The sequence below is a fragment of the Mus pahari genome, chromosome 1 (assembly GCF_900095145.1).
Source record: "Mus pahari chromosome 1, PAHARI_EIJ_v1.1, whole genome shotgun sequence".
NCBI classification, from domain to species: Eukaryota; Metazoa; Chordata; class Mammalia; order Rodentia; family Muridae; genus Mus; species Mus pahari.
In genome coordinates, this window is record NC_034590.1 from 128,543,864 (window position 1) to 128,571,327 (window position 27,464).

Sequence of the window (27,464 nt, forward strand, 5' to 3'; positions counted from 1 at the left end):
GCCTGCGGACAGCCGTCAGGCGAACACCCCTCCTGGGCAGGAGAGGCGCAGGGCGATCCAGTAGAATATATTTTTAAAAAAGTACAACACGGTATTTATGTGACTAAGTCAATAAAGTGCTGAAGATGATAGAATTTGATGACATTTGTACAGTCTGTGCATTCTGTGAGATGCTGGAAATGAACGACTATAGAGAGTCACAATTAATTAATCATTCCATGAAAAATAATCTTTAGCCTTTGTTACAGCAGAATTTCTATGTTATATTAGTGAGATTTTTCACATAAGATTTTCTTTTGACAGAAACACTATTAGACAACTTTTCTCTATTTGTAACAGATTATGAAATGTAATTTTCACTTTGTAAAGTACATTTATTTAAAGGGTATAGAGTGAGTAACTTTAGTTCTGTGATAGTTTTTCCTTCATCTTTGCTGGAAACCTTATTAACAACCAAACTGTTAATAAAAATTATAAAGCAAAACTTAGATTTGGAGATGAGCCATGGATACCTCATATAATTAATTCCATTTATCATAGACAACATTAGATATATTGAGCTACATTATATAAATATGCTTACTATCTTTTTAGCAGATTCTCAATCTGAGAGAAATATGGGATATTGGGATCCTATTTTCTATATATCATGTCTGTACTTCTCTGTATAGTAGAGACCAGTGGAATAGGTTAATGGTATATGCTTCTTGGTGCCACAGGATAGTGTTAGGAGTTTTGGAGAGCTCCTGAAATATGGATTGGAATGAACAGCTATCATATGGATGGCTGCAAATGATGCTTCATTGTACAAGGATCAAGTACATGTTGGCAGGTTATCCGTCACATCTCCGAGAGTTTTGCTGCTCAAACCATTCCTGAACATTGAAGAGGCTCCATCACTGTCAATAAGAGCAGCAGCAAATCCTTCATGTTCAGCGAGGTCAGGCAGGTGACTGACCTGTTTCAGGACTTGAGGAAAGGAAGATGGACAGGCACTACCTCATAAGCTTCTGGTAGACTCTTAGCAAGCCCATCCCATGCTGCCAGGGCTCCTTTTTGGAGTCTGCTAACTGTTCTTCACTCATTGTTTTTCTCTTAGGAACCGGTGAGAGTGGGAAAAGCACCTTTATCAAGCAGATGAGGATAATCCATGGGTCTGGCTACAGTGATGAAGATAGAAAGGGCTTCACGAAGCTGGTTTACCAAAACATATTCACGGCCATGCAAGCCATGATCAGAGCAATGGATACCCTGAGGATACAATACATGTGTGAGCAGAATAAGGTACTGTACTCGAGAGGGATGGCTGTGTCTGAATGTATGCCTTCCTAGTGGGGTCAGTGAATGTCTTTGAACAAAAGGGTTTGCTAAGCAATTTGGTCGAGTGCCAGAGTATTTGAGGTCCTTACTCAGTAGAGGAAAAGCTACTTGGGAGGCATGTGACGCATTTTTGATAGTCATGTTGATCTTATTTCAGCCTGACATTTTCTGTAGGAAATGAGCTCGTGGTGTTATGTAGTGTACAGAGACTCTGGAACTTGGGCATTTGATAACATTGCTCATTTCAGGGACTGGCAAAAGAAGATGGCCATTTTCCCTCTGAGTGGAGAGACCCATTGTTTGCCTTGGTGGGGAAATGATGTTGCTGGTTTTATAGCATCTAGCTTTCCAAGAATCCTCAGTCTCAGGAAATGTTGTCACTAATGTGCTGTAGACTGCTGAGAGAAATTGCTGGAGTCTGTGTTGGGAGCTGGCCTTTCTTGGGAATGAAGTGACATTTTGTGAAAGCAGCTCTGGTGTCTCAGCTAGAAAAGTGCTGTCATGATGTGAGCACACCAAGCTGACATGTGCTTTCTTTTGCCACTGGTCATTCACGATGCAAATCTCCTACTGATGAAGGGAAAATAAATGACAAGGCGGGGGGGGGATGGGGGCGGGGACAGGGGGGGGGGACAGGGGGCAGGGAGGCAAGAAGACTTGCATATACTATACTGGAACAGGCTGGAGTTTGTTGAATCCAGATTAGAAACAAGAGTTTAGCTAGGTGCCTGTAATTCTAGCTCCAGAGAGAGAGAGAGAGAGAGAGAGAGAGAGAGAGAGAGAGAGAGAGAGAGAGAGAGNAGAGAGAGAGAGAGAGAGAGAGAGAGAGAGAGAGAGAGAGAGAGAGAGAGATCGTGAATTGAAGGCCAGTCTGGGCTACATATGAACACCCTGATAGAATCTATTTAAGAGCACTGCTGCTGCTAACATTGCACAGCAGCATGGATAATTTTATCAAGAACTGTGGCACCTCTATGCTCATGTGTATCTTCTATTTATGACTGAGAAAATGTCAAAGCAGATAAGAAATTTGCATTTTTATTCCCTGGCAATTCTTTATTTAGGGCACAGTATGCACCAAGTTGTAAAGACCTTCACTCTGCTGGCACAGCTCACTTTCGATCACTTCCTTCCAGAGTCATCTGAAGGACCGTGTCTTGACTACAGTTTCACCTTCCAACAGTCATGCTGGAAACATGTGAACTGTACTAAAATGCAGGAAAGTGTGAGGTGCATGCTAAGCTACTTCTCAGGTTGTAGCCATGACTATCGTGATCTGCACACCCGTTGCCTTTCAGTACATGTATTACCTTTGATATCCTACATAAGATCCTAAAAGCAGAATTTCTGAGGAAATTTCAGAGGCTTTTAGAGAGGATGTAAGATAGAAATGGCCTCCTGATGGTTTCCTTCATCTGCTTTCCGTGGTGATAAGCTGCAGTTTCTTTGCTGGTCATAGTAGGCTAGCTGGATGAAGCTTGGAATTCGGGGAAAGGTTTATAAACAGAACAATGAATGAGGGCTCAAGTGGAAACCAGTTTTGCTTCCCTTAGTGATGTGTGTTTGTGAAACCTAATCAGGTTTGGTACTCAAGTCCTCTGGTTTCAGTTTTTGTTTGGTTTTTCTTCATGGACTCTTAAAGGTGCTCTGCGTTCATATTCTAAAGAAGTCTTACGGGCTCTGACATTCCATCACCTCTCCTGCTTGCTCGGGTCTCCATTTTTTCCCATTAGCCATCTCTGTGTGCTGGGTTGTCTGCACTCACTTCCTGGGGCTGCAGTAACAAAGGACCTTACTCGGGGCCTGCAAACAAGATTATTCTCTCATTATTCTGGATGGTAAAAGTCAAGGCTAATTGGTACCCACTGAAGGCACTGGGAGGAAATTAACTTTCTGTTTCCCACTTAGAGTCTGGTTGCTAGAAGTTTGTAGCCTGTGTCCATGTTACACCAGTTTTTGTGTGTCAGCACATCATGCCCCTGTGTTTCGTTGTGCTTACATAGTGGCATCCTCTCTGTCTGGGTTCAAATTTGCCTCTTATAGGGCCACCACTAATCAAGAGTGACTTTAATTACCTCCTAGTGACACCATTTCCAAATAGGAGTGCACTTTGAAGTTCTAGATAGGCATGATGTTTAGTGGCAATGCTATTTAACCATACAGTCTTCCCATTGGTAGATTCATGTCTACTGTGTATGCAGAATACGTGAGCAAAATAAATGCTTCCCAAATTAAATTACCTAAGTGGTGTAGGTTCGGTATTGGGCAAACTCAAAACCAAAATTGGACTTCGTGTTTATTATTTGTTCAGGTCATTTTCTCTCATCCGTTCCTTATTGTTTTTCTGTTGTCTGTTAATAATTCTATTGCTCTTCTCTGTGGGCTAGTCCTGAATCCAAATATGAAATTGGATACAATGCTTAAGACATAAAGTGACAAACTGATTCTACTGGTGTGGTGGTACAAGCCTGTAACCCCAGCACTTGGGAAGCAGAAGTGGGAAGACTGCATAGCAAGTTCCAGCCCAGCTTCAAAAACAGAATTCCCTAACTCGAAAAGTGGAAAAGAAAAGTAGAGAGATGCCATGTGCTATCTTCTTTATAAAATACTGGAAAACTTGAAATAATTTCTCAGTTAAGCCACATACAAAGAAAACCTTAATTAATCTTTATTTTATAGTAATGAAATCTTTCCTTTATTTCTTATTGATGAATATTAATCTCTATTTTCCATTTCTTGGGGGTGTGTGTGTGTGCGCATGTGATGCCTAAAAGTATGTAAAAGGGAAATAATGGTTGCTTTAAAGATTTTCAAGTGCAAGTAAACCTTAGATCTTTTAAAAATCTTTGCTTAGTACTTGAAAGATTGCTTATTAAAGAAAATTAGATCCTTATTTTCTTCTTTTTTATCAACTTGTTTTTGAAATTAAGACACAGCTTTGATTTTCTTTTGTTCCTTCCCTCCCTCCCTCCCTCCCTCCCTCCCTCCCTTCCTTCCTTCCTTCCTTCCTTCCTTCCTTCCTTCCTTTCTTCCTGTAGGTCTTAGTTAGAGTCATTGCTGTGAAGAGACACTGTGACCAAGGCAACTCTTATAAGGACACCACTTAATTGGGGCTGGCTTACAGGTTCAGAGGTGCAGTCCATTATCATCAAGGCAGGAGGAGCATGGCAGCATCCAGGCAGGCATGGCACAGGAGGAGCTGAGAGCTCTTCATCTTCATCTGAAGGCCACTGGGAGAGAACTGACTCAAAGGTGATTAGGAGGAAGGTCTCATTGCCTGGCCCCATAGTGACACACTTCCTTCAACAAGGCCACACTTCCTAGCAGGACCACTCCCTGGGCCAAGCATATTCAAACCACCAAATGTTCATTCTTTCTTGTTTTCCTTTGATTTTCAAGATAGGGTTTCTCTGTGTAAGCACTCTGGCTGTCCTGGAACTCACTCTAAATCACACTGGTCTTTAACTCACAGAAATCTACCCACCTATGCCTCTGCTGGGATTCAAGGCATGTAGCACCATGTCCTGCTTGGATTAATTTCTTAAACCTCACATATTTAATTTTAAGGACATAATTCACATGTATTTGCTCACTCTGTCAATGGGCCCTGACTTTTATAAATGACTCTCAATTGTGTTTTATAAGCATGTTATAAACATGTTATATGAATGTATGTCTCCTGCAGTCAATAGTACAAAGGCATTTGCTCGTTCTCCGCTTGGCTTTTCCCTGAAACCGGAGGAGCTTCCTGTGTTGGGCTGCCTGTGGCTTTATGAACTTGGAAGCCGTCATTGCAGACCATCCTGACAGGAAGCTGAGTGTTTCCATTCTCTGAGGTTTTCAGATCGGAATGGATGATTGGAAACAGAGCCTCCTGAAAGCACAGGGCAACCATCTAACTTCTCAAGAGCCTTGTGTCTCTTCATTCGGTACTTCCTCGGACAAGAGAAGTTTGCAGCATTACCTGGAAGCCAGTCCCAGCTCCCCAGCCCCATGGCTTCCAGGGCCTGTGCTTACCAGGTTTATGTAACTTACCTACAGTGAGAACTCATCACAGCAGTACAGAAATAACAAGGATTTTTTTAAAGGCGTTAATAACTAAGCAGTCTGGGGAAACTCAGAAATTCATGGAAATTCCCAGATATGGAAACACACATGCACCCCAAGAAATGGAAAGTAGAGATTCATCAATAAGAAATGAAATTTTCATTACTGTGAAGTAAAAGGCAATTAAGGGTTTTCTTTTTCTTTGTCTTCGGTTTAACTGAGCAATTATTTCAGTAAGTAGAAACTTCAGATACGTAATCTAGAGTACAATGTCTCTAAAGGTAGGAGACAAGAATGTCCAACTCTGACTGGAAGCAATTGCTGGACTTCAAACCTCTTTAACACCCCAAAAGACCTTTGACAACAAACACACATGTACATATACATACGATGCACACACACACACACACACACACACACACACACACACACACACCCCTATGTGACTTCCAGCTTCAGTTCCGGGCCTCAGATCCTGAGAAGTGACTAAAAGCTTGTGTTAGGAAGTCAGGCACCGCTAAAGGGACAAAGTCAATTTATGTCACATTTTAGCAGGACAGTTTCTCAGGGCTTAGGGTATTTTAAGATCTTTATTTTCTAATTTCTAAAACATCTGTTTAAATATGTTTTTCTGTCCCACTTCCTCATCCAGTTTGAAAAGTTGGGTTCTGCAAACCTTTGGGAACAGCCAGGCCAATGTTCTGACCTGGGCTATGGCCCAGGACTGCTAGTTTTCAGTTAAATGTTAACCTCCGGGCCCGGCTTCCCATGTCCTCTTGGATATTAAAAACCACGGTATACTTTTACTGAGAACTTGGAGTTCTACCTGGTGTCATGGTAAGAACAACAAATTCTCCACTGAAATCCCAGGCAGGCAGAGGTTTAGATTAAACCATGTTTTCCCTAGGGTGAACATGGCTGTTTTGCTTGAAATGTGTGAGTTTGGGAAATAAAGAATAAGATGATAGCAACTGGTTTTCTCGGTGATTTCCATCACAACTAAACCTCACAGTCCTTTTTAAGTCTAACAGTGAGGGAGGAATATGAGGGCCTAAGGTGGATGGAATAGCTATGGCCCCCCGAGACTCATCTGTTTGGATGCTTGGCTATAAGGAGTAGCACTACTAGGAAGTATGGCCTTATTGGAGGAGATGTGGCCTTGTTAGAGGAAGTGTGTTACTCTGGAGGCAGGGCATTAAGGTACTAAATGATCAAGCTATGCCCAATATGAAACACATCCAGTCTCCTTCTGCTACCTTAGGGTCAAGATATAGAACTCTTGGCTCCTCCAGCACCATGTCTGCCTGCAAGCTGCCATGCTTCCCACCATGATGATAAGGGACTGAACCTCGGAAACTGTAAGCCAGCCCTAATTAAATGTCTTCTTTTATATGAATTGCTGTGGAGATGGTGTCTCCTCACAGCAATGAAACCAGAACTAAGACACGGTCAACGATGAGCAGTGAGGTTAGCTTGAACATGGAACATTAATCTACATAATGTAGAATACATTTGTTCCTTCTATGAAGTTGCCTTAAACTACTTTGATAACCTGGTTACGATGATCAAGCTAGTCTGGGAGTTAATTACGTAATTTAAATCTAATTATTCATCATCCCAATCACGAAGGAGAACATGTGAACTTCCCTCACTACTGAATGGTGTTTGATGAAAATAGCAATGCCCATGAGGATTATAAAATATCTATGTGAGCCCAAATCCATTCCCAGCTGCTTCTGCAGAGCTGTTACACTTGGTGCTATCGGGTGTCGGCAGCTGGTGGTGAGCAGTGGTGAGTGGTGATGAGCGGTGGTGGGTGGGAGTGGTTGTGGTGGTTGGTGGTGGTTGGTTGGGCTGCTGGTGATTGGTAGGCAGTGGTTGGTAGTGATTGGTGGTGAAGTTGATGGGTGGTAGTTTGTAGTGGTTGGTGGTGGGTAGTAGGTGGTTGGTGTTGGTTGGTTTGTGGTGATTGGTAAGTCGTGGGTGGTGGCTGCTGGTGGTTGGGCGTCAGGGTCAGTGCTTTGCACAAGTATATCTTCTCTGAACTAGTGGTTTCACTGATAAACACAAGCCAAGGGCTAAATTCCTTGCTAAGGGTTGGTTTGGAGTCCTGCCCAGATTGAATTTAGAGGAGCGTATCTCAAGCAAAAGACTCTAGAAAGCTTTCTTTCTGCATTAAAATCTTTCCTCAAGGCAATGGCATAGGGAGAGGCTGTTTTAAGTGGAACATAGTAATGACTCCAAGGGAATCAAATTATTGATTGGGATGTCTGACCTCCTAAACTGTGTCAGGTACAATTTAGAACTCTCTAAGTTAACATAAAATAATTTTCATATTTATCAATTGCTTTGTGTTTCACCTAAATCAAATTTTAAAATATTTTGGCATGTTCTTTCTGTAATTAGTATAAATGATGGGGATGCTTTTGTCTAACTTGGCAATTTATAATGCTTGGTTAAAAACTATTTGCCTGTGTGTGAGTACAGTTTATTAAGGACAGGAAGATGACTGACTCTTCTGAAATTTTTTAAAAAACACTTCTACTTTCCTAATCATTTATGAGTGGCTATTTATATGGTTCTGGTTTTATTTCTTTTGCTAAAAAAATACACCCTGGTCAGAAGCAGCTTAGAGGGGAAGGGTTAATTTCAGCTCACAATTCCAGGTTAGAGTTCACTCTATCAGGAAGTGAAGGAGGTGGGGACTTTGAATAGCTGGTCACAGCACAGGCACAGCCACGAGCAGAGAGAAGTAAATGGACACATACTTACTAGGCAACGTTGTCTTTTAACTGATGTGCTTACATGGGAAGTGATTAAGGAAAGGCATTGGACATTGGCCTCTGGTCTCCATATGTATATGTGTGTATGTACACATACACACACACACACACACACACACACACACACACACACACAACTCTGTAGAAAACAGCTTGGTTATGAGCTAGAAGGGAAACTTAATAGGAAATATAGTCTCCTTACTAACTAAGTCCTAAAGTGATTAAGAAATAAAAGCAGGAAATGATGCATGTGGTGAGCAGAATGAACCAGGATGGGCAGTGCTGCTGTTTCCAGAGTGACATCCCCATTGTGCATGTGACACACACACACAAGGGTTACAATGATTTTCAGAAGAGCTCCTTTGCTCACAGAACAGAAGAACAGGGAGAAAAGAGGAAACAGAAGTGTTCATCCATTGGCATGCCTCTTCCTGCATCTCCAGCTCCATGGTGACCTGTGCTTGGCAACCATATATACTCTGGCACTACCATGAGGGTGTGTCCATGCCAGGCCCAGTATGCCAGATCCTGAATCTTCTAACATGGATTCTGTCAGGTGACCTACTTTATAGGCTTTGAGGCTTGTAGATGTGAAGTAACTTCTCCAAAGTCATCTGTCAGAGTGTCCTGATAGCCAGGAAGCTGCTCGTGACTATACCCTGATCAGGTCTCTCAAGTGTGTGTCAAAGCCATTGGTAGCAGGGACATATATATTGTATTGTGAAGACAACCAATAATGGGGACACAGGTTATCTTAAGACCTATGTTCCAGAGCACCTGGTGAATTCCTTCCTTCCTAGCTGATATCTGACCACCTTCCATGACTGTCTCTGCCGAGTGTGAGGACCAGTGTGTCCACTGGATGCAGTGAGGGGATTGGGGAGCTTTCTGTGAAGTGGGGTGGTCATGGCTGCATAGAGAATGTTCCCCTTTTTTTTTTTCATTTTCCTAAGAGAGAATTAAACTTGCTGGACATTGCTGGAGATTTATTTTGCAAACTGGAATAATCAAAGTGTGACAATAAATTTTGAACCAGTGCCAGAGAAGATCAATGTGGAAGAGTGTATTCTGACAGTGATCTCAAAGGGACTCATTTTAGCTGGAGCATTCAAAGGCTTGCTCTTAAGAAAATAAGGCAAAGCTGTACTATTTTACTAGAATAATCATCGGAATATAGCCAACATTCTGATTTGCTTCCTGTTACTATAATAAAACATTGTAATCAAAACAAATTATGGAAGGAAAGGGTTTGTTTCAGTTTATACTTCCAGGTAAGAGCCCATCACTGAAGAAGTCAGAACAGAAACTCAAGCAGGAGTTGAGGAACCATGGTGGAATGTTGCTCATTGCTTCTCTCTCCTTCTCCCTCTCCCTCGCCTTCCTGCCCATTCCCAGGATCATGCTCCCTTAATAGTCTTAGTCAGCCCCACCCCACTTGCCTAGGGATGCTGACACACACAGCAGGCTGGATATTTTGTCTTATCAATCATTTATCAATACATTCTCCCATAGGCACGGCCACAGGCCGATCTGATCTTGGGAATCTGTCCATTGATGCTCTTTCCAGGGGACTCTAAGTGGTGTCAAGTTGACAATAAAACCTACACAAGCACAGTAGGCATGAGAAAAGAAAGCTGTAGGAAGACACATGCACGTGAAGCTACAAGAGCTGGGCTGGTGGCTTGCACTTGAGGCAGGAGAATCACAAGTTCAAGGACTGCCTTGTTTACAGCTTGCGTGCAAGGCTAATCTGAATAACTTCATGAGGTCATGCTTTAAGATCCCAGTCCTAAGAAGAGGGCTGAGAATGTAGGTCGGTGTGAAACACCTGACCAGGATGCTCAAGGCCCTAGGTTCTGTCCTAGCATGAAAGCAACTACTTCTGTATTACTTTTTCATGAAAGAATGAGTAATTGTCAAAACCATGAGCTTTGGAGAGAGTGCCTGACAGAGTAAGAAGGATAATCTCACCGTTGATTTTCAATGATATTCAACTTTCTTCTAAAAATGTGAATTAAGTTTATCTCAGCAGCATGGCACAAATCCCTTTACGTTACCGCTTTCTTGTGTATCGAAAATGCAAAGTAAATTTTACCTCATAAGTTTAACATAATCATCATCAGCTTAAAATGTAAGCGGCTAAAATCCCTTTCGTGCTTCGGCAGTGGCCTCAAGTTTGGATGTTCTAATCAGGGTGTCCCATCATCCCAGAGCCTGTAAATCACAAGGGCCAGCAAATGGCCCTGCATGGGGAAGGTCGTTCCGTATTGGCTGATCCCCCTGAAGCCTGCTCAGAGAGCACACTGGGAATCATGATTGTGCCTTTTCGTGGCTATGAGGTTGGCTAATTTGTCCATGTTACTGTCTCTCTCTAATCTTGCTTCCTTGCTTATAAACAAAGCTGCTGGAGCTGGTGGTCTGAACTTTTCCTATTTAGGAAGTAGAAATTCCATCTTAGAATTAGAGAATAGTACAATGAGAAGAATCAGAATTCATAAGATTAGGATCATCTTATGAAGGTTCTTTTATCCTCTATTTCTTCTTGCTTAAAAAAAAAATAACTTTTTGAGATGAGAAAAAACTATGTCTGGTACCCTGTCTTGGAGCTGTATTTCAAGTTTTCCAAGAAATCTTTTAAGGGTATTTGTTCCCTGTATTTTTTACTTTGTGTGATTGGTTATTTTGCCTGTATGGATCTCTGTGCACCATGTGACTGTAGTACCCAAAGAGGCCAGAAGGAGGTGGTAGATCTCCTCGAACTGGAATTACAGTCAGTTGTGAACTGCCATGTGGGTGCTAGGAATCAAATCTGGATCCTCTGGAAGAGCAGACAGTGCTCTTAACTGAGGGGTAGATCACTCCAACCCTGAGAAATCTTGCTAATATGACAAGAATCTGGCACTCCCTTAGCTTAGTGGGTTGTAAGATCACCCCCTCTACAACATACACATACACCACCCACTACCCACTACCTTCCACCACTACCAAGGTCTCGGCTTCATCACTTACAGATCTTCTTGGATGTCTGGAACATCCCTAGCCATTATGGCCTCTCTCTCCTCTCTATGCTTGCTCTCAGCCTCATTCCCCACAGAACTGCTAATTATAACCTCTGAGCCTGATATAGAAAGGACCAAGGAGAACATTCCATCTCTGTCCTTTGGGCTGTCCCAGGAGTATCTTGGATCACGGATGGAGGTTTACTCCTTGGTGAGATGCCCAAGAGCCACTGATTGTGAACCAAAGCTGACTTTGCGGGACAGGTCTGAGGACACTGTGCCGTGGCACAGAAGGACATGGGATATTAGTACTGTGTTCTAGCTCATCTATTTAAGATTGTCTAAAGATTTGGTTTAATGCAGAAATCAAGTACTTACATCTAAAGTTCTCTAAAGAAATCAGAACTCCCCCACTACAGAAAGTAAAATCCACAGATGCCCAAGTGTCGTGTGTAAATGCAGTAGCCTGCATACAGCAGGCATGCATTTTCCATAGTACTCTAAATCCTCTCTAGATAGCTTACCCAATATGACAGAAACGCTCTCGACATAATTTAGACTGTACTGCTTAAAGAATGATGACCAGAAAAGGTTCTGTTTCATATTGAGTACATACTTTTTCTGAACATTTTCAAGTGTGAAACTGAAGAGTGTAGGTGTTTGACAGGGAAATGGCGCCTGGGTGGCCCTGTAAAAGTGAAAAGGATTGAAGTGTCTGCTAGATCAAGCCAGCTCTGTGCATGATTATGACAGCTAAGGGCTGAAGGGCTTGGGGGTGTGTCCTGGGCAGGTGAGGAGGCGCATGCAGCAGCGTCCTGTAATGTGCTATGTTTGCACTCTCAGGAGTCTTCAAGTAGCAAGACCTTACTTAGGTAGACATTTGAGCTTGCTAGAGCGGAATATCATTCTAGAGACATGGAAGACACATCTTTAAAAAATGTTTTTAGTTCATGTTTTCTCTAAGGGAGTGAAATTTTCTTTTTTTTTTTCAATTATTTTTTCCTCTCAGCTCTTTTAATTCTTTTCATTAATTAATTTATTACTTTACATCCCAGTCTGAGCTTTCCTTCCCTCCTCCCTCCCAGCTCCTCCCTCTCTAACCTCACCCCACCCCCACCCCTTCAGAGAAGGCGAGACCTCCCGTGGGTATCAAGCTGCCTTGGCAAATCAGTTGTAATAGGACTGGGCACATCTTCTAGTGAGGCTAGACAAAGCCATTCTGTTAGGGGAAGGGATCCAGAGGCAGGCAACAGAGTTTGAGACAACCCCTGCTTCTGCTATTAGAGGTCCCACATGAGGACCAAGCTGTGCATCAGTTACATGTGTGTAGGGGCCTACGTGCATCCCAGGCGTGCTCTCTGGTTAGTGGTTCAATCTCTGTGAGACCTTAGGGCCCAGGTTGGTTGACTCTATAGGGTTTCTTATGGTGTCCTTGATCTCTCTGGCTCTTTCAATCCTCCCCACACCCACCCCTCTTCTACAAGATTCCCTGAACTCTGCTTAATGTTTGTCTCTGCATCTGTTTCCATCAGCTGATGGGTAAGTGTAACTACCATCTCCGACCAGCAGAAAAGAAGCGACAAAACCGATGTCCTTCTCAAAGCAGTTTATTCAGGTACATAACTATGTGCAGTAAAAAGATTCCCCGACCTCTCTCGGCCATCCCCTTTTATACCCTCTAGTCCACTCCCCATCACCCTATTCCACGTAGGCACAGTTCATTGGCACAGGACTACATTCATCACATCATCTGATCTTTCGTCGTGGTGCATCTGTGCAGTGCAGTTTAATGGATGTGGCTATCTTGAGGGATATGAGGAAGTCAGTTGTTAGCCGTTAGACTTGGCGGCAGTCCTGGGTGCCATCTTGGGGCCGCGGCCAAACCTGCTCCTCACAGGTAAAGCCACTCAGATGACAGTTCTGCTAGGCTCCTGTCAGCAGGATATTATTGATAGTGTCAGGGATAGGTTCTCTCTCATAGCATTGGACTCAAGCTAGACTAGTCATTAGTTAGCCATTCCCTCACTTTCTGCTCCTTCTTTATCCCTGCACCTCTTATAGGCAGGAAAAATGGTATACCCGTCCCTCCACTGGAAGTCTTGCCTGGTCATAGGAGGTGACCTTTTATGTTCCATATCCCCTATTGCTAGGAGTCGTAGCTAAGGTCACCCTCATAGATTCCTAGGAGTCTCCATTGTTTTAGATGTCTAACTTGTCCCAGAGATACCCCTCCCCACACTGATTCCAATTCTCTTTCCCAGTTCTCTTTCCTGCCACCCTCCCCACACTTGAGCCATCCTACTCCCCTAATGTTAATTTTATTCCCTCTTCTCGCTGGGATTCAAGCATCATCCTCCCTTAGGTCCTTCTTGTTAGCTTCCTTGGGTCTGTGGATTGTAGCATGATTTTCCTGTACTTCATGGCTAATATCCACTTACAAGTGAGTACATACCATGTTTTTCTTTCTGTGACTGGGTTACCTCACTCAGGATGATCTTTACTAGTTTTATCCATTTGCCTACAAATTTCAGGATGTCATTGTTTTTAATAACTGAGTAATATTCCATTGTGTAATGTATTGTACTTCCTTTATTCATTCTTCAATTGAGGGACATCTAGGTTGTTTCCAGTTTCTGGCTATTATGAATAAAGCTACTATGAACATGGTTGAGCAGGTGTCTTTGTGGGATGGTGGAGGATGTTTTGCATATATGCCTAGGAGTGGTATAGCTGGACTTGAGGTAGAACTATTTCCAATTTTCTGAGAAACCACCAGATTGATTTCCAAAGTTGTTATACAAGTTTAAACTCCTACCAGCAATGGAGGAGTGTTCCCCTTGCTGTACAGTCTCACCAGCATGAGCTGTCATTTGGGTTCTTATCTTAGCCGTTCTGACTGGAGTAAGAAGAAATCTGAGTCTCTATAATTTGCATCTTTGTTCAGCCCTTTCTTCTGACAGAATGTCTATCTTAGTTGTTGAGATGTGTATTTTGTATGTAGCAGAATGATGGATGTCTTCACACCCATTGTGTTAGTCTGTTTTTTTTTTTAAATTGGGGAATAGAGTCCATTGATGTCCAGAGATATTAATCACCAATGATTGTTAATCATGTTATTTTCATGGTGATGGTGGTGGTAGTGGTGTGTGTGTGTGTGTGTGTGTGTGTGTGTGTGTTTCCTTTCTTTTGATTTTGCTGGTGTGGGGTTATTCATTTTCTGTGTTTTCTTGGGTGTGGTTAACCTCCTTGGGTAGGAGTTTTCCTTCTAGTATCCTCTGTAGTGCTGGATTTGGGGAAAGGTATTGTTTGAATTTGTTTTTTTTTTCATGGAATATCTTAGTTTCTCCATCTATGGTGATTTAATGTTTTGTTGAGTATAGTAGTCTGGACTGGTATCTGTCATCTCTCAGAGATTGCAAGACATCTGTCCAGACCCTTTTGGCTTTTAAAGTCTCCGATGAGAAGTCTGGTATAATTCTGATAAGTCTGCCTTTATATTTATTTTACTTGGCTTTTTTTCCCCTAGCAGATTTTTCTTTCTTTTCTTTAAGACTTATTTATTCATTTTTATGTATATGAGTACACTGTAGCTATCTCAAGACACACCAGAAGAAGGCATAGATCCCATTGCAGATGTTTGTATGCCACCATGTGGTTACTCAGAATTGAACTAGGATCTCTGGAAGAACAGTCAGTGCTTTTATCTGCTGAGCCATCTCTCTAGCCACTCACTTGTGGCTTTTTATATTCTTTCTTTGTTCTGTACACTTAGTGTTTTGATTATTATGTGGCAATAGGATAGCAGTGGGACAATTGAGGCTACTTAGCTACTGGTGATTAAGAAGAGACCAGCATCACTGGGGTGAAATCTGAGAAGTGTTTCCTGAGAGCATCAAGAAACTGTGTTCCAGAGATAGCCAAGGTTGTACTTTGTGCTGCAGCTGCACTTGGTTATGTGTAAGAATCACCCAGGTGGTACTGGTTTTGAAGGTATAAGGGGGTTTTGGAGAACAGCTGAGGTTTGGCACTGTGAGAAGCCATGGAAGGCCATTGGTGAAGCTACAACCTCAGGAACAGTTGATGGCCCAGGACTGAAGGAGTCATGCAAAGAAGTTGAGGCTTAGCACCATGAAGAGAGCCTGCGAAGGGTTATTGGTGATGCCTAGTTGTAGCAGAAGACCCCAGTGTATTGGAGATGCCAGTACCATGGGATGATCACCAAGAACAGGAGCAGCAGTGAAGTACATCAATCTGAACTTAGAGAGCTACAGAGGACAGAGCTGGAGAAGTGATGCCAGCCCTTTGGAGGAGCCCAGAAGATCATGTGTGGATCCCAGACACTGAAACAAAAAGCTGTAACATTGAAGTTTCTTGGAAACCCCAAGATGTTTGGGATGCCAGAGCCGTGGGTTATCTGGTGAGAAAAGCTGCTAACAGGGAGTGGAACCAGGTCAGGAGGAAGAAATTTGTTGCGGTTAACAAAGATGAAAAAAGAGTTGGAGATCTGAAAACTGCTTTGACATCAGCCATAGAAATGGAATGTTTAGAGTTTGCCCCGCTGGTTTCTTGTCTTTCTTTAGGGATTACAGTTAAGTGATTGGATGAATCCCAGAAGAGATTTTGATCTTTGGACGTTTACCATGTTTGAGACTGCTATAGACTATGAGGACTTTGGAATTGGACTAAATGTACTTTTTTATTATGCTGTGACTAGGTATAGCCCCCATAGACTCGTGTGTCCACAAGCCTATGGAGTCCAAGGAGTGTAATGTGATGGTTTGTATATGCTTGGCCTAGGGAGTAGCACTATTAAGAGGTGTAGCCTCGTTGGAATAGGTGTGTCACTGTGGGTGTGGGCTTTAAGACCTTCATCCTAGCTCCTGTTTGGAATGTTCTCCTAATGGAGAACTTCCAGCTCCTTCTACACCATGCCTACTTGGACGCTGACATGATAATGGACTGACCTCTGAATCTGTAAGCCAGACCCAATGAAATGCCCTTATAACAGTTGCCTTGGTCATGGTGTCTGTTAAAAGCAATAAATAAAACCCTAACTAAGACAACTGAACAGTCAAAAAGCACCATGTGTTTTTTTTTCCCTCTATCTAGTAACCAAGCAAACATTCTGCAAGCATTTCAGTGTGATTTCTACTTATTTTCCTGTAAATGTTTTTTTGTTTTGTTTTTTCTTTTTTTAATTATTTTATTAGATATTTTCTTCATTTACATTTCAAATGCTGTCCCGAATGTCCCCTATACCCTCCCCCCACCCTGCTCCCCTGCCCACTCATTCCCACTTCTTGGTCCTGGCATTCCCCTGTATGGGGCATATGAAGTTTGCGTAACATTTGTGCTTACTCTTTTTCTTTCTGTCTCTAGGGGTGCAGGCATTTTTGAGGCATTCTGGTCATTTGTATTGCAGGAACTCATGATCATAAATGGCACCCTCTTAGTTAGGGTTCAACGTTTACAGGAAAACTGTGTGTGAGAAACCTCATATGTTATTTGTGGTATAGTGATTAATGTGTTTGTTGTTTGTCTTATCTCATGGATACCAGCCTGGCCCCAGACTTCCTGTATAACTAGGGACAACCTTGAACTTTTCTGTTTCCCACCTCCTTAGTTTTGGGCATTCAGGCCAGTGGTGGTATATGCCTTTAATTCTAGCACTTGGGAGACAGAGGCAGGTGGATCTCTGAGTTCAAGGTCATCCTCAGAGTGAGTTCCAGACAGCCAGGACTACACAGAGTAAAGGACTTCTCAACCCCTGGGTAGTGACCTCTTTGAGTGTTAAATGACACTTTCACAGGAATGACTAAGAGCATCAGAAAACACAGATATTTATGTTACAATTCGTAACGGTAGAAAAATTACAGTAATGAAGTAGCAGCAAAAATAGTTTTATGGCTGAGGGTCATCACAGCATGAGGGACTGTATTAAAGGGTTGCAGCATTAGGAGGATGGGGAACCATCTATCTAGACTAAGTTGGACACATTCATGTGTGATCATTTAGATTTCAGTTAATTAACTGAGGTTGGAAGGCCTGTCCAAAGAGCTGGAGAAGCAAACAGGAGCAAGTGAACTGAGCAGCAGCTGTCATCAGTCACTGCTGATGCAATATGACCTCAGGCCCCTGACATCGTGGCTCCCCACTGTGGTGGACTGTACTGTGGACCAAAGTCAACCTTTCCTCTCTTAAGCTGATTCCTGCCAAGTGTTTTACCATAGCAACAAGTAGCATAACTAAGCTAGAAGAAAATGTGTACAAGGTTTGGGGTTGCTCCTATGATGAGCCTGACTATATGGCCTCTTTGCTTTTGAAACTATTTTATGGGAGGAGTGTAGAAGAACTTGGAAACATCAGGCTATAGAAGCCCCAGATCCTGTTAAGGAGAGCAGAATGGACTAATCAAGTGGCGTTTAGGAGCCCAGAATGTCAAAAGAAACAGACCACAGAGACATGGTCCGTGATGTTTCAGAAGAAAACACTCTGTTAAGGACTAGGCCGAAATCTTTTTGCTTGCTCTTATTGTGAAGAATCTGACTGTATTTAATCTGCCCAAGTCCTGCAAACTTTAGTGAGTTGGAGTTTAAGAGTAATAATTTCTTTGGTGAAAGAAATTTCAAAACAATATATAATTGTTTTGAATATATATTCAAATTATAATTATATATATAATTCAAGCTGTGGCATGGCTACTTTCCAGAGTTCTTCTCTGGGTCTACATTGCATAAAGAAGAGTGGAGACAGAGCATCAGCAACTGTTAAGGAGAAGCCTCATGTTTGGAACAATAGGAAAGGTTTCCTGAAGGTGAGATCTGTACACAGCTCCCACTGTTAAAAAAATCTAAACTTAGGTAAAAACAAGAAAGCCCAAAGTGATAATACCACAGAAAGGACTTCCTATTCCCAAGGAATTCTTAGGGAAGTGAATTTGTAGTTTAGCCACCAAGGTGTTCAGAGATTGTTACTGGTCGGGTCCAAGCAGCAGAGGTTAGCAACGTTATCCACACAGCTCTGGTTTCCCAGGCATGAAAGATGTAAGTGAAACATGTCGCTGAGTCTTGTTGCATGGTTTTAGAGAGCTGCTGAGGTCAGTCAGTGTGTGGCACGGTTAGACTTTCTGCACGGACACTGTGAGAGACTACTGCATGAACTTATGAAGATGAAGCCCATATTGCAAAGAAGACTTGAGGATGTTAAAGATGCTGGGACCATGAGGCATCTGCTGAAGAAAACTGAAGGCACAGAATGGAGCCAACTCAAGAGTCTCGATAGGCCGGAGAGCTGGAGAGCTGGGGCTACCCAAGCCCTCAGAGCCAAAAGGATTTTATCATGAGCTCTAGAAGCTAGACACGGAGCTGCATGGTGTGCTGCCTTCCACGCTGTGGTCTGCTCTTGTAAACTGATCATTCCTTGTTATGCCTCCATCTCTTCCTTTGGAGAGGGGATGCTTAGTCTGTGCCAGTGTGTGTTAGAAGAATATGGTTCTGTTGGTTTGTTTGTTTCTTGTAGGCACTCAGATTTAAGTGATTGCTTCCAGTCTCAGATGACATATGCACTCAAGGGCATTTAAAGGACATTAAAGTTAAAAAACTATGGGAGCTCTGAAGCTGGCCTGACTGTATTTTGCATTAATAGATGGCCATGAGCCTAGAAGTCAATGAGTAGAAGCTTATGGATTAAAAGTGTTTTGGTGTTAAGTTAAAAGGGGTACACTTGTGGTGGATGGTTAATAATTGATAGTCAATTTTACCAGCTCTAGACTCAGGAGATAACCCCCTGCGTGAGACTATCTAGATGAGGCTAGGGTCTGGGCATGGCTGTAAAGAATCATCTAGACTATATTAATAGGTGTAGAAAGACCCGCCCTAACTTCAGGACAAATAAAAAGGAGGAGAGGAGCTGAGCACCAGAATTCATTGCTCTCTGCTTCTTGTCGTCTGATGTGGGACCAGTTGCTTCAGGCTCCTCACACCATGCCTCCCCACCATGATGGACTGTACCCAGGCACAGCAGGCCAAAGCCTGCCAGCTCTTTCTCTCCTAAGCTGATTCTTGCCAGGTATTTTATCTCAGCAATGGAAAAAGCCAATCTCTCTCTCTCTCTCTCTCTCTCTCTCTCTCTCTCTCTCTCTCTCTCTCTCTCTCCTTTTCTTCTCCTCCTCTTCCTCCCCCTCTTCCCCTCCCTCTCCTTCTTTCTCTTCCTCTCCTTTCATCCCTCCTCTATAAATAACAAATTAGAGTAAGCTGTTGGTGCATCAGGAATCGGCCTCCCTCCAGGTCTCCAATACAAGGATGACAAAGCATCTTCCACCACACCTGTCTCCTTTGTTTGTTTGTTTTAAAAACATCATCTGGGGTTAGAACTCAGGTCCTGTTGCTTGAAAGGCAACCACTTACTGAGCTCACACTCTCCCATCTGGTTATTCCTTTGCCAGTGGGCATTAGCCAGTTGAAGCCCTGTCAAACTCTTCATATGTCTCTTACTATTCTTTAAATGCTTTCATGATTTTTGGCACAGGCTGGCTGTTCCGGGCCATTTTGCTGCTCCTTCACCCTGCCATGAACACAGACTTGGTTCCTTCTACAGAGGGCACGTCAGAATTAACGTCTAAATGAACTTCCCTTTACTGTAGGTAGAGGTACGAAGTCATAAACATGCAGGCATGTATGCAACAACACATACGTAATGCATGCATGCACACAAAAACTCATGTATGCATCGCAGGTGTTTTTTATTGAACTAATTTTCCCACCTGGCTTTGTCTCAGACCATACTTATCTCTCCCATGGGTCACAAGACCTTCACTAAGCAAGCAAGACAATGTCAGATTTATCGCCTCCACCGTCACAAACTACTTTAAAATAAAGAGAATAAACACCATGTTTCCTGATTCTTAGCAGTGCTAAATGTACATACATTCCAGTTACATTTTCCTCTCTCTTCAGTGTGAATGGAGGCAATGGTATTGTCAGGGAAGATACGAGAAGAGCAGAGCAAAAGATCAGAGAGGAGGCAGAGAGTTGCCAGCATCTGAGACGTTCACATGACTAAACTCACCAAATAAGAGTAAGGAGCCCGAGGGAGAGACAAAACATAGGACAACAAACCAAACCAAACCAACAACAACAAACGAACAAAAACCTGTCTTTAAAGATCAAGAAAGGCAGAATATCATTTTTAATTGCTGGAGTAATGCTTTGTTTCCTAAAGCAAGAGACAGTGTGTACAGTCAGACTCGGTGAAAACCAGGAGAGACAGCTGTTTTTTATGAATCCCAGTAAGGTTCTAGGGGGTGTGGGGGCGGGACTCGGGTGTTCTTGGCTCTGACGGTGACATTTCTCAGTCACGGCATTTGATGCAGCATACATGCTCTACATGGTCGTTCTTTGGAAATGAGGAATTGATTTATTTTTTTAAAAAGGTTCTCCTGCCTTTGGCAGAGGACCAAAAATCTCTTTCAAGTTGTGGAAATAACTTCCTTTTGAGACCTAACCTCTCTCTCACCCCAGCGAGCCATTGGGACCTCGGAGTAGTGTAAGCAACAGGCTTTCTCCTTGTGTCTTCAGTGGGTTCTCTCTTCCCTGCTACGAAGCACTGTGTCATGATTTCCAAGGGTAAAGTGAGATGGAAGCCACCGCCATGGTGTGCAGAGGTGCTTTTAAAGACTCGGGTTGTAGTTACAGCTGAAAACTTGGTGGTCATATGTCTCCATTCATTCTACAACTGAGAAGTGGGAATACGCCTAAGTCTTGTCTTTTCATTTAGAATGTGTTGTCTAAGATTCAGAACAGGATGGCATGTGACTTATGAGGGTGACATTTCTCTAAGTGCTGTGATGTTAGGATAGGTGAAAAGGAGTATTGGGGAGGACGAAAGACAAGCGACAGCCCGAGAGAAGGGATCTGCCATGATAAGCTTTAGCTTCGTTTCTGCCCTTTGCTGTCCAGCCCATTGCCTACCAGCTCCATGGAGCTATTGAGTCCCAGGAAGACTCCTAGTCTGAAACTGGGTATGTTAAATAAAGTATAAAACATAAACTGCATTTCACAGACAATATAAACAAGAAAGATAACACATACATGAATAATTTTTACATTGATTGTCTTTGGAAATTATCTTTTTGATCCATTGGTTAAATATTTTTATTAAAATAAACTCCCTTTAATTCTTTTTATATTTTTAAATGACTTACTTAAACATTTTAACCTTTACAACTGACTCTCATTATACTTGGATAAGGTAGTTGGTCTAACCTATTTCACATAAAGAAGGGAAAAATAAGTCAAAGAGATGGCTCATTGGTTAAGAACACAAACGACTCCTCCCTAGGACTGTAGTTTAGCTCCTATCACCCCCATGAAGTGCACACCTGCCTATAACGCTCATTCTGAGGGACCTGGTGCCCTCTGCTGGCCTCTGCAAGCACAGCACTCAAATGCATACCACCACCCACCGCAACAAACATACACAAATGAAGTAAAAAAATCCTAAAAGATTTTTTACAAACAAACAAACAAACAAAGGAAAATGTATTTGTTACTCTGGACCTCTCATTTAGCTAAAAGAAGGGGATTGTTTTGGTAGTAAAGATGTATTTTGTAGAATGATGTATTTCCAAGTCCCGTACCAAAATAAATAAGGCAGAAATGGTGGTCCTTTCTCTTCCTGTAGTTCTTTCTCTATTGGGAAACCACATATTGGCTTATGTCCCATGCCTCTTTCAGATCTGAAGGTTTCTGGGTGTGTGACTCAAAATTTGTAACTTCTTCATTGGTTCATTCACACCCATCCATTTATCCATTTTTAAATTTTATTTTTAATTCAGACATAGCTTTGTGTTATCACAATGCAGGAATGAATTATGATTTATCCTGCCTTTAAAATTCCTGAGAGCTGGCTGCCGAGACTTAGTGATTTACACTAGGCCTCTAGGAGCCCTAGTCTGAGAGCTGTGCAAACTGTATTTAGGCCAGGAGAAAGGCCACTAAGATTTGGCTTAGTTTGGGGGTAATATATAACTAGATGACTCATGATGTTATTCAAAGAGGCTCTGCCAAGTTTATTTAAAGAGATTTTTAAAAACAAATATAAACATTGAAATAGTGTCTGATTCAAGTACCAAGTTAAAAAAATTTCCCCATCTGGAAATGCCTGTTTACGCCTTCACATATAGGCTGCTCACTAAACCACATCCTGGGCTGGACTTCCCAACAAAGCAGGTGTGCAGTATGTATTGATGCTGTATTAGGAGTTTGGCTTACATCAGGGAGAGGGTCCCCGAGACCTTCTTCTTTCAACATACATCTCTAAACCTACATCTTCTCAGACATCAGAGAGCATGAATGGTCAGGAAGTGTTGACTGAGCCTGACGAATCTTTTATTCCAGAACTCCATAGCTCAGAGTCTACAGCCTCCTCCAGCAGGGGAACTGAAATGAGTGTGGGTTTGTGGTATATTGTTTTATTCTGTGGTGGCAGCAGTATTTCCTTTGGGGGGCATACATTTTGTTCTTTTTCTTGGTTAGGAATAGGCTGAAAACTTGGTGATGAGGCTTTGGGGAGCTCCTGCCTCTTCAGGCAATTCCAAAGGCTGTTGGAAGAACACTCTATGTGGTCTTGTGAGACAGCCAAGCAGGCTGAAATTTTACAAAAAGCAGATTCTCCTAAAGAGCGGGTCCCACACAGCAAAGATGGCGTTTGTGTAGTCTGCAGCAGACGGTCAGATATTTAAGGCTTCAAAAAGTGACAGTGTTTATTAGAGACCGTGAAAAGCATTTCTGATGGAAGGTGGTGAAAAAGATTTGTTTCCATTACTCATTACACAAGCTGGGAATTGTTTAAATTCTCAGTATTCTGCTGGAAACTTAACAAGAGTGGGTGATGAGGCCGGTTCAATGGCTATTCCCAGGCAAGACAGGTAGAGGGGTGATAGGATCTTGCAAGAGGTCAGCATGCATATTTGCTTTGATGCACAGCCCATCTGCCAATGTCTGCGTTGGAATCCTGGCTCTGTGGCCTGTGTGGGAGCGATGTCCCTATGCCCTGACTCAGCCAGTCGGATATTATTGTATTCTACAAAGCATTTTTAGAAATCAATGTAAGCAAATAGCCCCCCGGAAGAAGAACAGGGGGTGGGGGGAGGCAGGGGAACTAGCATTGAGCATTTCCTAAGGTCACTTTTGGCACTTCCTATTGGCTACTAAGTTAGCTTTTGAAATAATAATTTTTCATGTTCCTACTTTGTTCACCATGGAGGTGCTTTTGTCTCCAGTTTATGTTCTTTACCATCTACATCTTTGCCTCTTCTTAAGTCACCTTGAGGATCACGTATGAGGCTGCTCTTTATCACAACTTGATGGGATACGGTGACCAACCCAAGACTGACCTCTAGAACAGGACGTACTATACTTAATCACTAAAGAGAAAATGGGGCTTACACTTCCAGTAAGATGGACTATCTATATATATAGTTCTCCCATTTCTTCAGCTAAGTGCAGCTCCACACTGTAGACAGTGTGCACAATACAAAGCTATACAAGCCGTGAAAGGCAGAAGGACTACATAAGAAAGACTAGAAGAGACCACAGGCTCCAAGGACTCCCTTTCATGAGGTCCTAGAGCCTTCCTACTGTCTTGTGCACTTTAGATGCAGCTGGAGAGGGCAGTGGTTGGAAGTCCAGCAGGAATTAAGGAGCCCCTTGGGGTAGCAAGCTGGCCCCACAGATCCCCTCTAGTGGGCAGAGTCAGCCCACTGGAGCAGCAGAAGATTGTCATATAGCATAATACTGCAATGTCCATGTTAACTGAAAATCGCTCTTTCCATCAGGTGTGGTTTTTACTGTATTCTTGAGTATCTGTTTTCTTTACTCTTATTGTAAATATTCATACATTCAAAAACATTTTCATGAATTTCATACGTGGATACAATATGTTTATATCATAGTTTCCCCACTATTCCCTTTTAATTCATTCTAGACCCTCCCTAACACATCTCCTTTATTGCATTAAAAAAAAAAAATCCATCAAGTCTAATTGGTGTTCATATAAGTACAGATGCGGGGCCATTCACTGGAGAGTAGGCAGCCTACCAGGAGCCACACCCTTGAAAAAGACGATTCTCCCTTCCCCAGTGCCCATCAACTGCCAGTAACTTCTCAGCAAAGTGTAGGGTTTCATGTGACTCTCTCCCATACAGGCTGGAATGTTGGCTGGATTGATCCTGTGCAGGTCTTGTACAGGTACCCACAGCTGTCCCCAAATCATGAGTCCGGTAGCCCTGCCAAATCCAGGAGACATTGATTGCAGCCATCCTCCCCAACCAGTAGCTCTTACCAGCATCCTGCCACTCTTCTTTCATCGGCGAGTTTCTGTGTTAACTGTTGCCCACGGCAAAGAACAAAGCTTCTCCGATGAGGTCTCAGAGTTGAGCTGATCTTTGGATATGAAGATAAGTGTTTAGAAGGCAGTTTGATATTATGTCCATTTAGCATAATAATTTTAATAGGTTCTCCTCTAGGGTTTCTGATTTTCCATGTCTTCGGGTTACTAGCCAGGCTTGTAGTACCAGGCAGATACAAGTTTCTCTTGTGAAGGAAGCCTTAAATCTAATCCGAAAGTCATTGGTTATCTCCGTAACATTTATGTTACTATAACAACAGAACGTGTGTGTTGCCAGGCCAGTTGTTCCTGTAGCTCACAGCTGGAGATTCACAGCTGGCTGAGACTGTTGATGGCTTTTCTTAGACAGTAATAAGCATGGTACCTTCTGGCAGTATGGAAGGTAGTGATCAGGAAGGAAATTTCCCGATCAATACCAGCTTGATTTTTCCATGTCTGAGACCAAAGAATATAGCATCTTACAGCAATATGGTCTTACCATCAAGTTCTGGCCAGCAACCAAGGTCGATGGCAGTAGCCTGTATTGTTTTAAGGAATCGCTTGGGCTTTCCTACCCCGAGCAGAATAAAGTCAGGTATCCTATAGCGGAGACTGGGATTTTTGTTTAATAATCTATGAATGTTGTAATGAACCATTGTAATCATGAAAAATGAAATGTGCTTTTGAAACAAAAAAATAATACAAACACTATTTAGAAAGCCAGTGCTTTAAGTGAGGTGTTAACAAGTATCAGAGCTAACAGCTAACTTAATCTGTCCCATATTTTAGGCTTCGGTATGTTTGGGGGATCCCTGACCATGTGCCCTTTCCCTATCATTTCCCTGATCTGTAGCATGCTTGCACTTACATTGTGCCAGAATTGGAGCTCTTCTTATCCCCTCTGGCTGCTGGCATTCTCCAACAGTCTGTGGATTTTGCAGAACACTGTGCTCTGGGACCTTCTAGAATAGAGACGTGAGGAAACACAAAAGCCTACTCCCTGGAGCCCTTGGCTTTCGTCCTGTTTTCCTCAGAGTATGGAAGGGCAGAGAAGCCCATGCCTTATTTCCTTCTGTCATTATTGTGACTAAACGCCCAGCAGTGGCATTTCACAGGAGAGGGGTTTACAGGACCCCCAGTTCAGAATGTGTGGCTCAGCATGGCAGGGAAGGCTTGTCAGGTAGAGCTGGGTGGCCTCGCAGCATGACATCTTCACATCTTGGTGACTCAGGACACAGAGACTGTCACTCCATGACCTGTGCCTGCCAGCTAAGCTCTACCTCCCAAGGTCTACAGTCTCTCTCCAACAGCACCACTAGTGAGGGACCAAATGTTCAATACATCATGAAGGCTCATGATGGGGACTTTCCACATTTAAGCCATAATAACCCATCAGTGGTTCTAAGTCACGGTGTGGGAAACCATAAACTGACTAATACATTGGCCTTCCTCCAGCCATGGGATATGAATCAAACTTGTTATTTTAAAGGTGCTCTCGATTACACTGAGCCTTATTCAGACACAGAGTGTCTACTGTAAACCTAGAGGGTGGTTTCTACATCTATTTCCCCCTCAATAACTGCATTGTACATACAGTCTGAGTATCTGCCGTGGGCCTAGGCTTGTTCAAGGTGTTGTTAACCTAGGAATCGAGGGTTGCCCAGGTGCAGCTTGGTCTCATCTACTTTACAGATGAGAAACTAGAAGCAAAGAGGTCAAATCGTTTGCAGTGAAATGTAAATAGTATGTTTGACTTTGACTCCAGATGGCTGACTTCATTGTCTTGAGGGACTCGGTTACCATCAAAGACACATTTACGGGTACAGCAATGGAAGGAAGCATTGCTCTAAGCTGGTGACACTGACTGCCAACACCATTTGTACTAATTTGTGTGGGCAAATAAAGTTATATGACACTTGTCTCTGGGTTTTAAATGTCATAAAATGCCTGAGTATAATGTGTTATATCGTAAATCTGTTTGTTTTCAATAAACTTTTCCATGAAAAGTTCCTAGAACATTTTTATGTAACAGGTGTAATGCCCTTATCCTCAAAAAGGTGACAGTTCACAAAGGTATTGTGTTAAGTGAAATAAGGCAGGCACAGAAAGGCATATATTAAAAGTTAATTTTACAGAAGTGGATTGTAGACCCTCAGTCATTGGAGGCAGCACAGGTTGGGGATTGGGGAGGTTAGATATGTCGTGCTAAATTGCAATTGCATGGTAAGAATGAGTTTTTAGTGTCATACAGTACAGCAGTATGGCTATGACAAATACCTGCTATATATTTATATGGAGCAGAAGAGTCTGACATTTTCCAACGCAGAAATGATGAATGACTATGCATGTGTAATATGTGTTGGTTTTAAAAGAATCTCTCAGTTCATGGAGAAGGAAATATGTCAGTGGAACATTTCACAGCTGCGCAGCAATTATCAGAGGTGAACGAGTCCGTGGTGTCAGGAAGTCATAAGGTAGGGACATGCACCCCACCCAGGTCACCTCACAGCTCAGGAGGTGGTGCTTTTAGTTTGTAGGTCAAAAAAGTCTCAGTGAGGTTCAATTCCTTTACCATAGCTACACTATTGGGAGCTGGGGAGCTTGGTTTGAAATTACTGGTCCAGTGTGGTCTACCCAGCAGGAGTAGAATTCATGCCTAAGTGGGTTTGCTATGGATGGCTGTAGAGAGTAGACCATGCCTGGTTCTTCTTGGTTCTGAGTTCTCTGAAACAATCTGGAACTAGAGGTGAAACCAGTAAGCGTTGTCGTCCATGTAGCCTGCACTTCCACTGCTCTCGTGGCTCTAGCTGCATAGGCAGCAGAAGATGGCCTAGTCGGCCATCATTGGGCAGAGAGGCCCCTTGGTCTTGCAAACTTTATATGTCTCAGTACAGGGGAACGCCAGGGCCAAGAAGTGGGAGTGGGTGGG

General features: G+C 42.7%; 1 protein-coding gene across 1 annotated transcript in view; it reads left to right on the forward strand.

The window, feature by feature from the left end:
* The window catches only part of LOC110320782 (guanine nucleotide-binding protein subunit alpha-14), a 166,007-nt gene that overhangs the window by 98,106 nt on the left and 40,437 nt on the right, over nucleotides 1-27,464 (forward strand). The window contains exon 2 of the mRNA XM_021196920.1: nucleotides 1,100-1,284. Within this exon, the coding sequence (XP_021052579.1) occupies nucleotides 1,100-1,284 (185 nt within the window). The remainder of the gene's footprint in view (nucleotides 1-1,099; nucleotides 1,285-27,464) is intronic.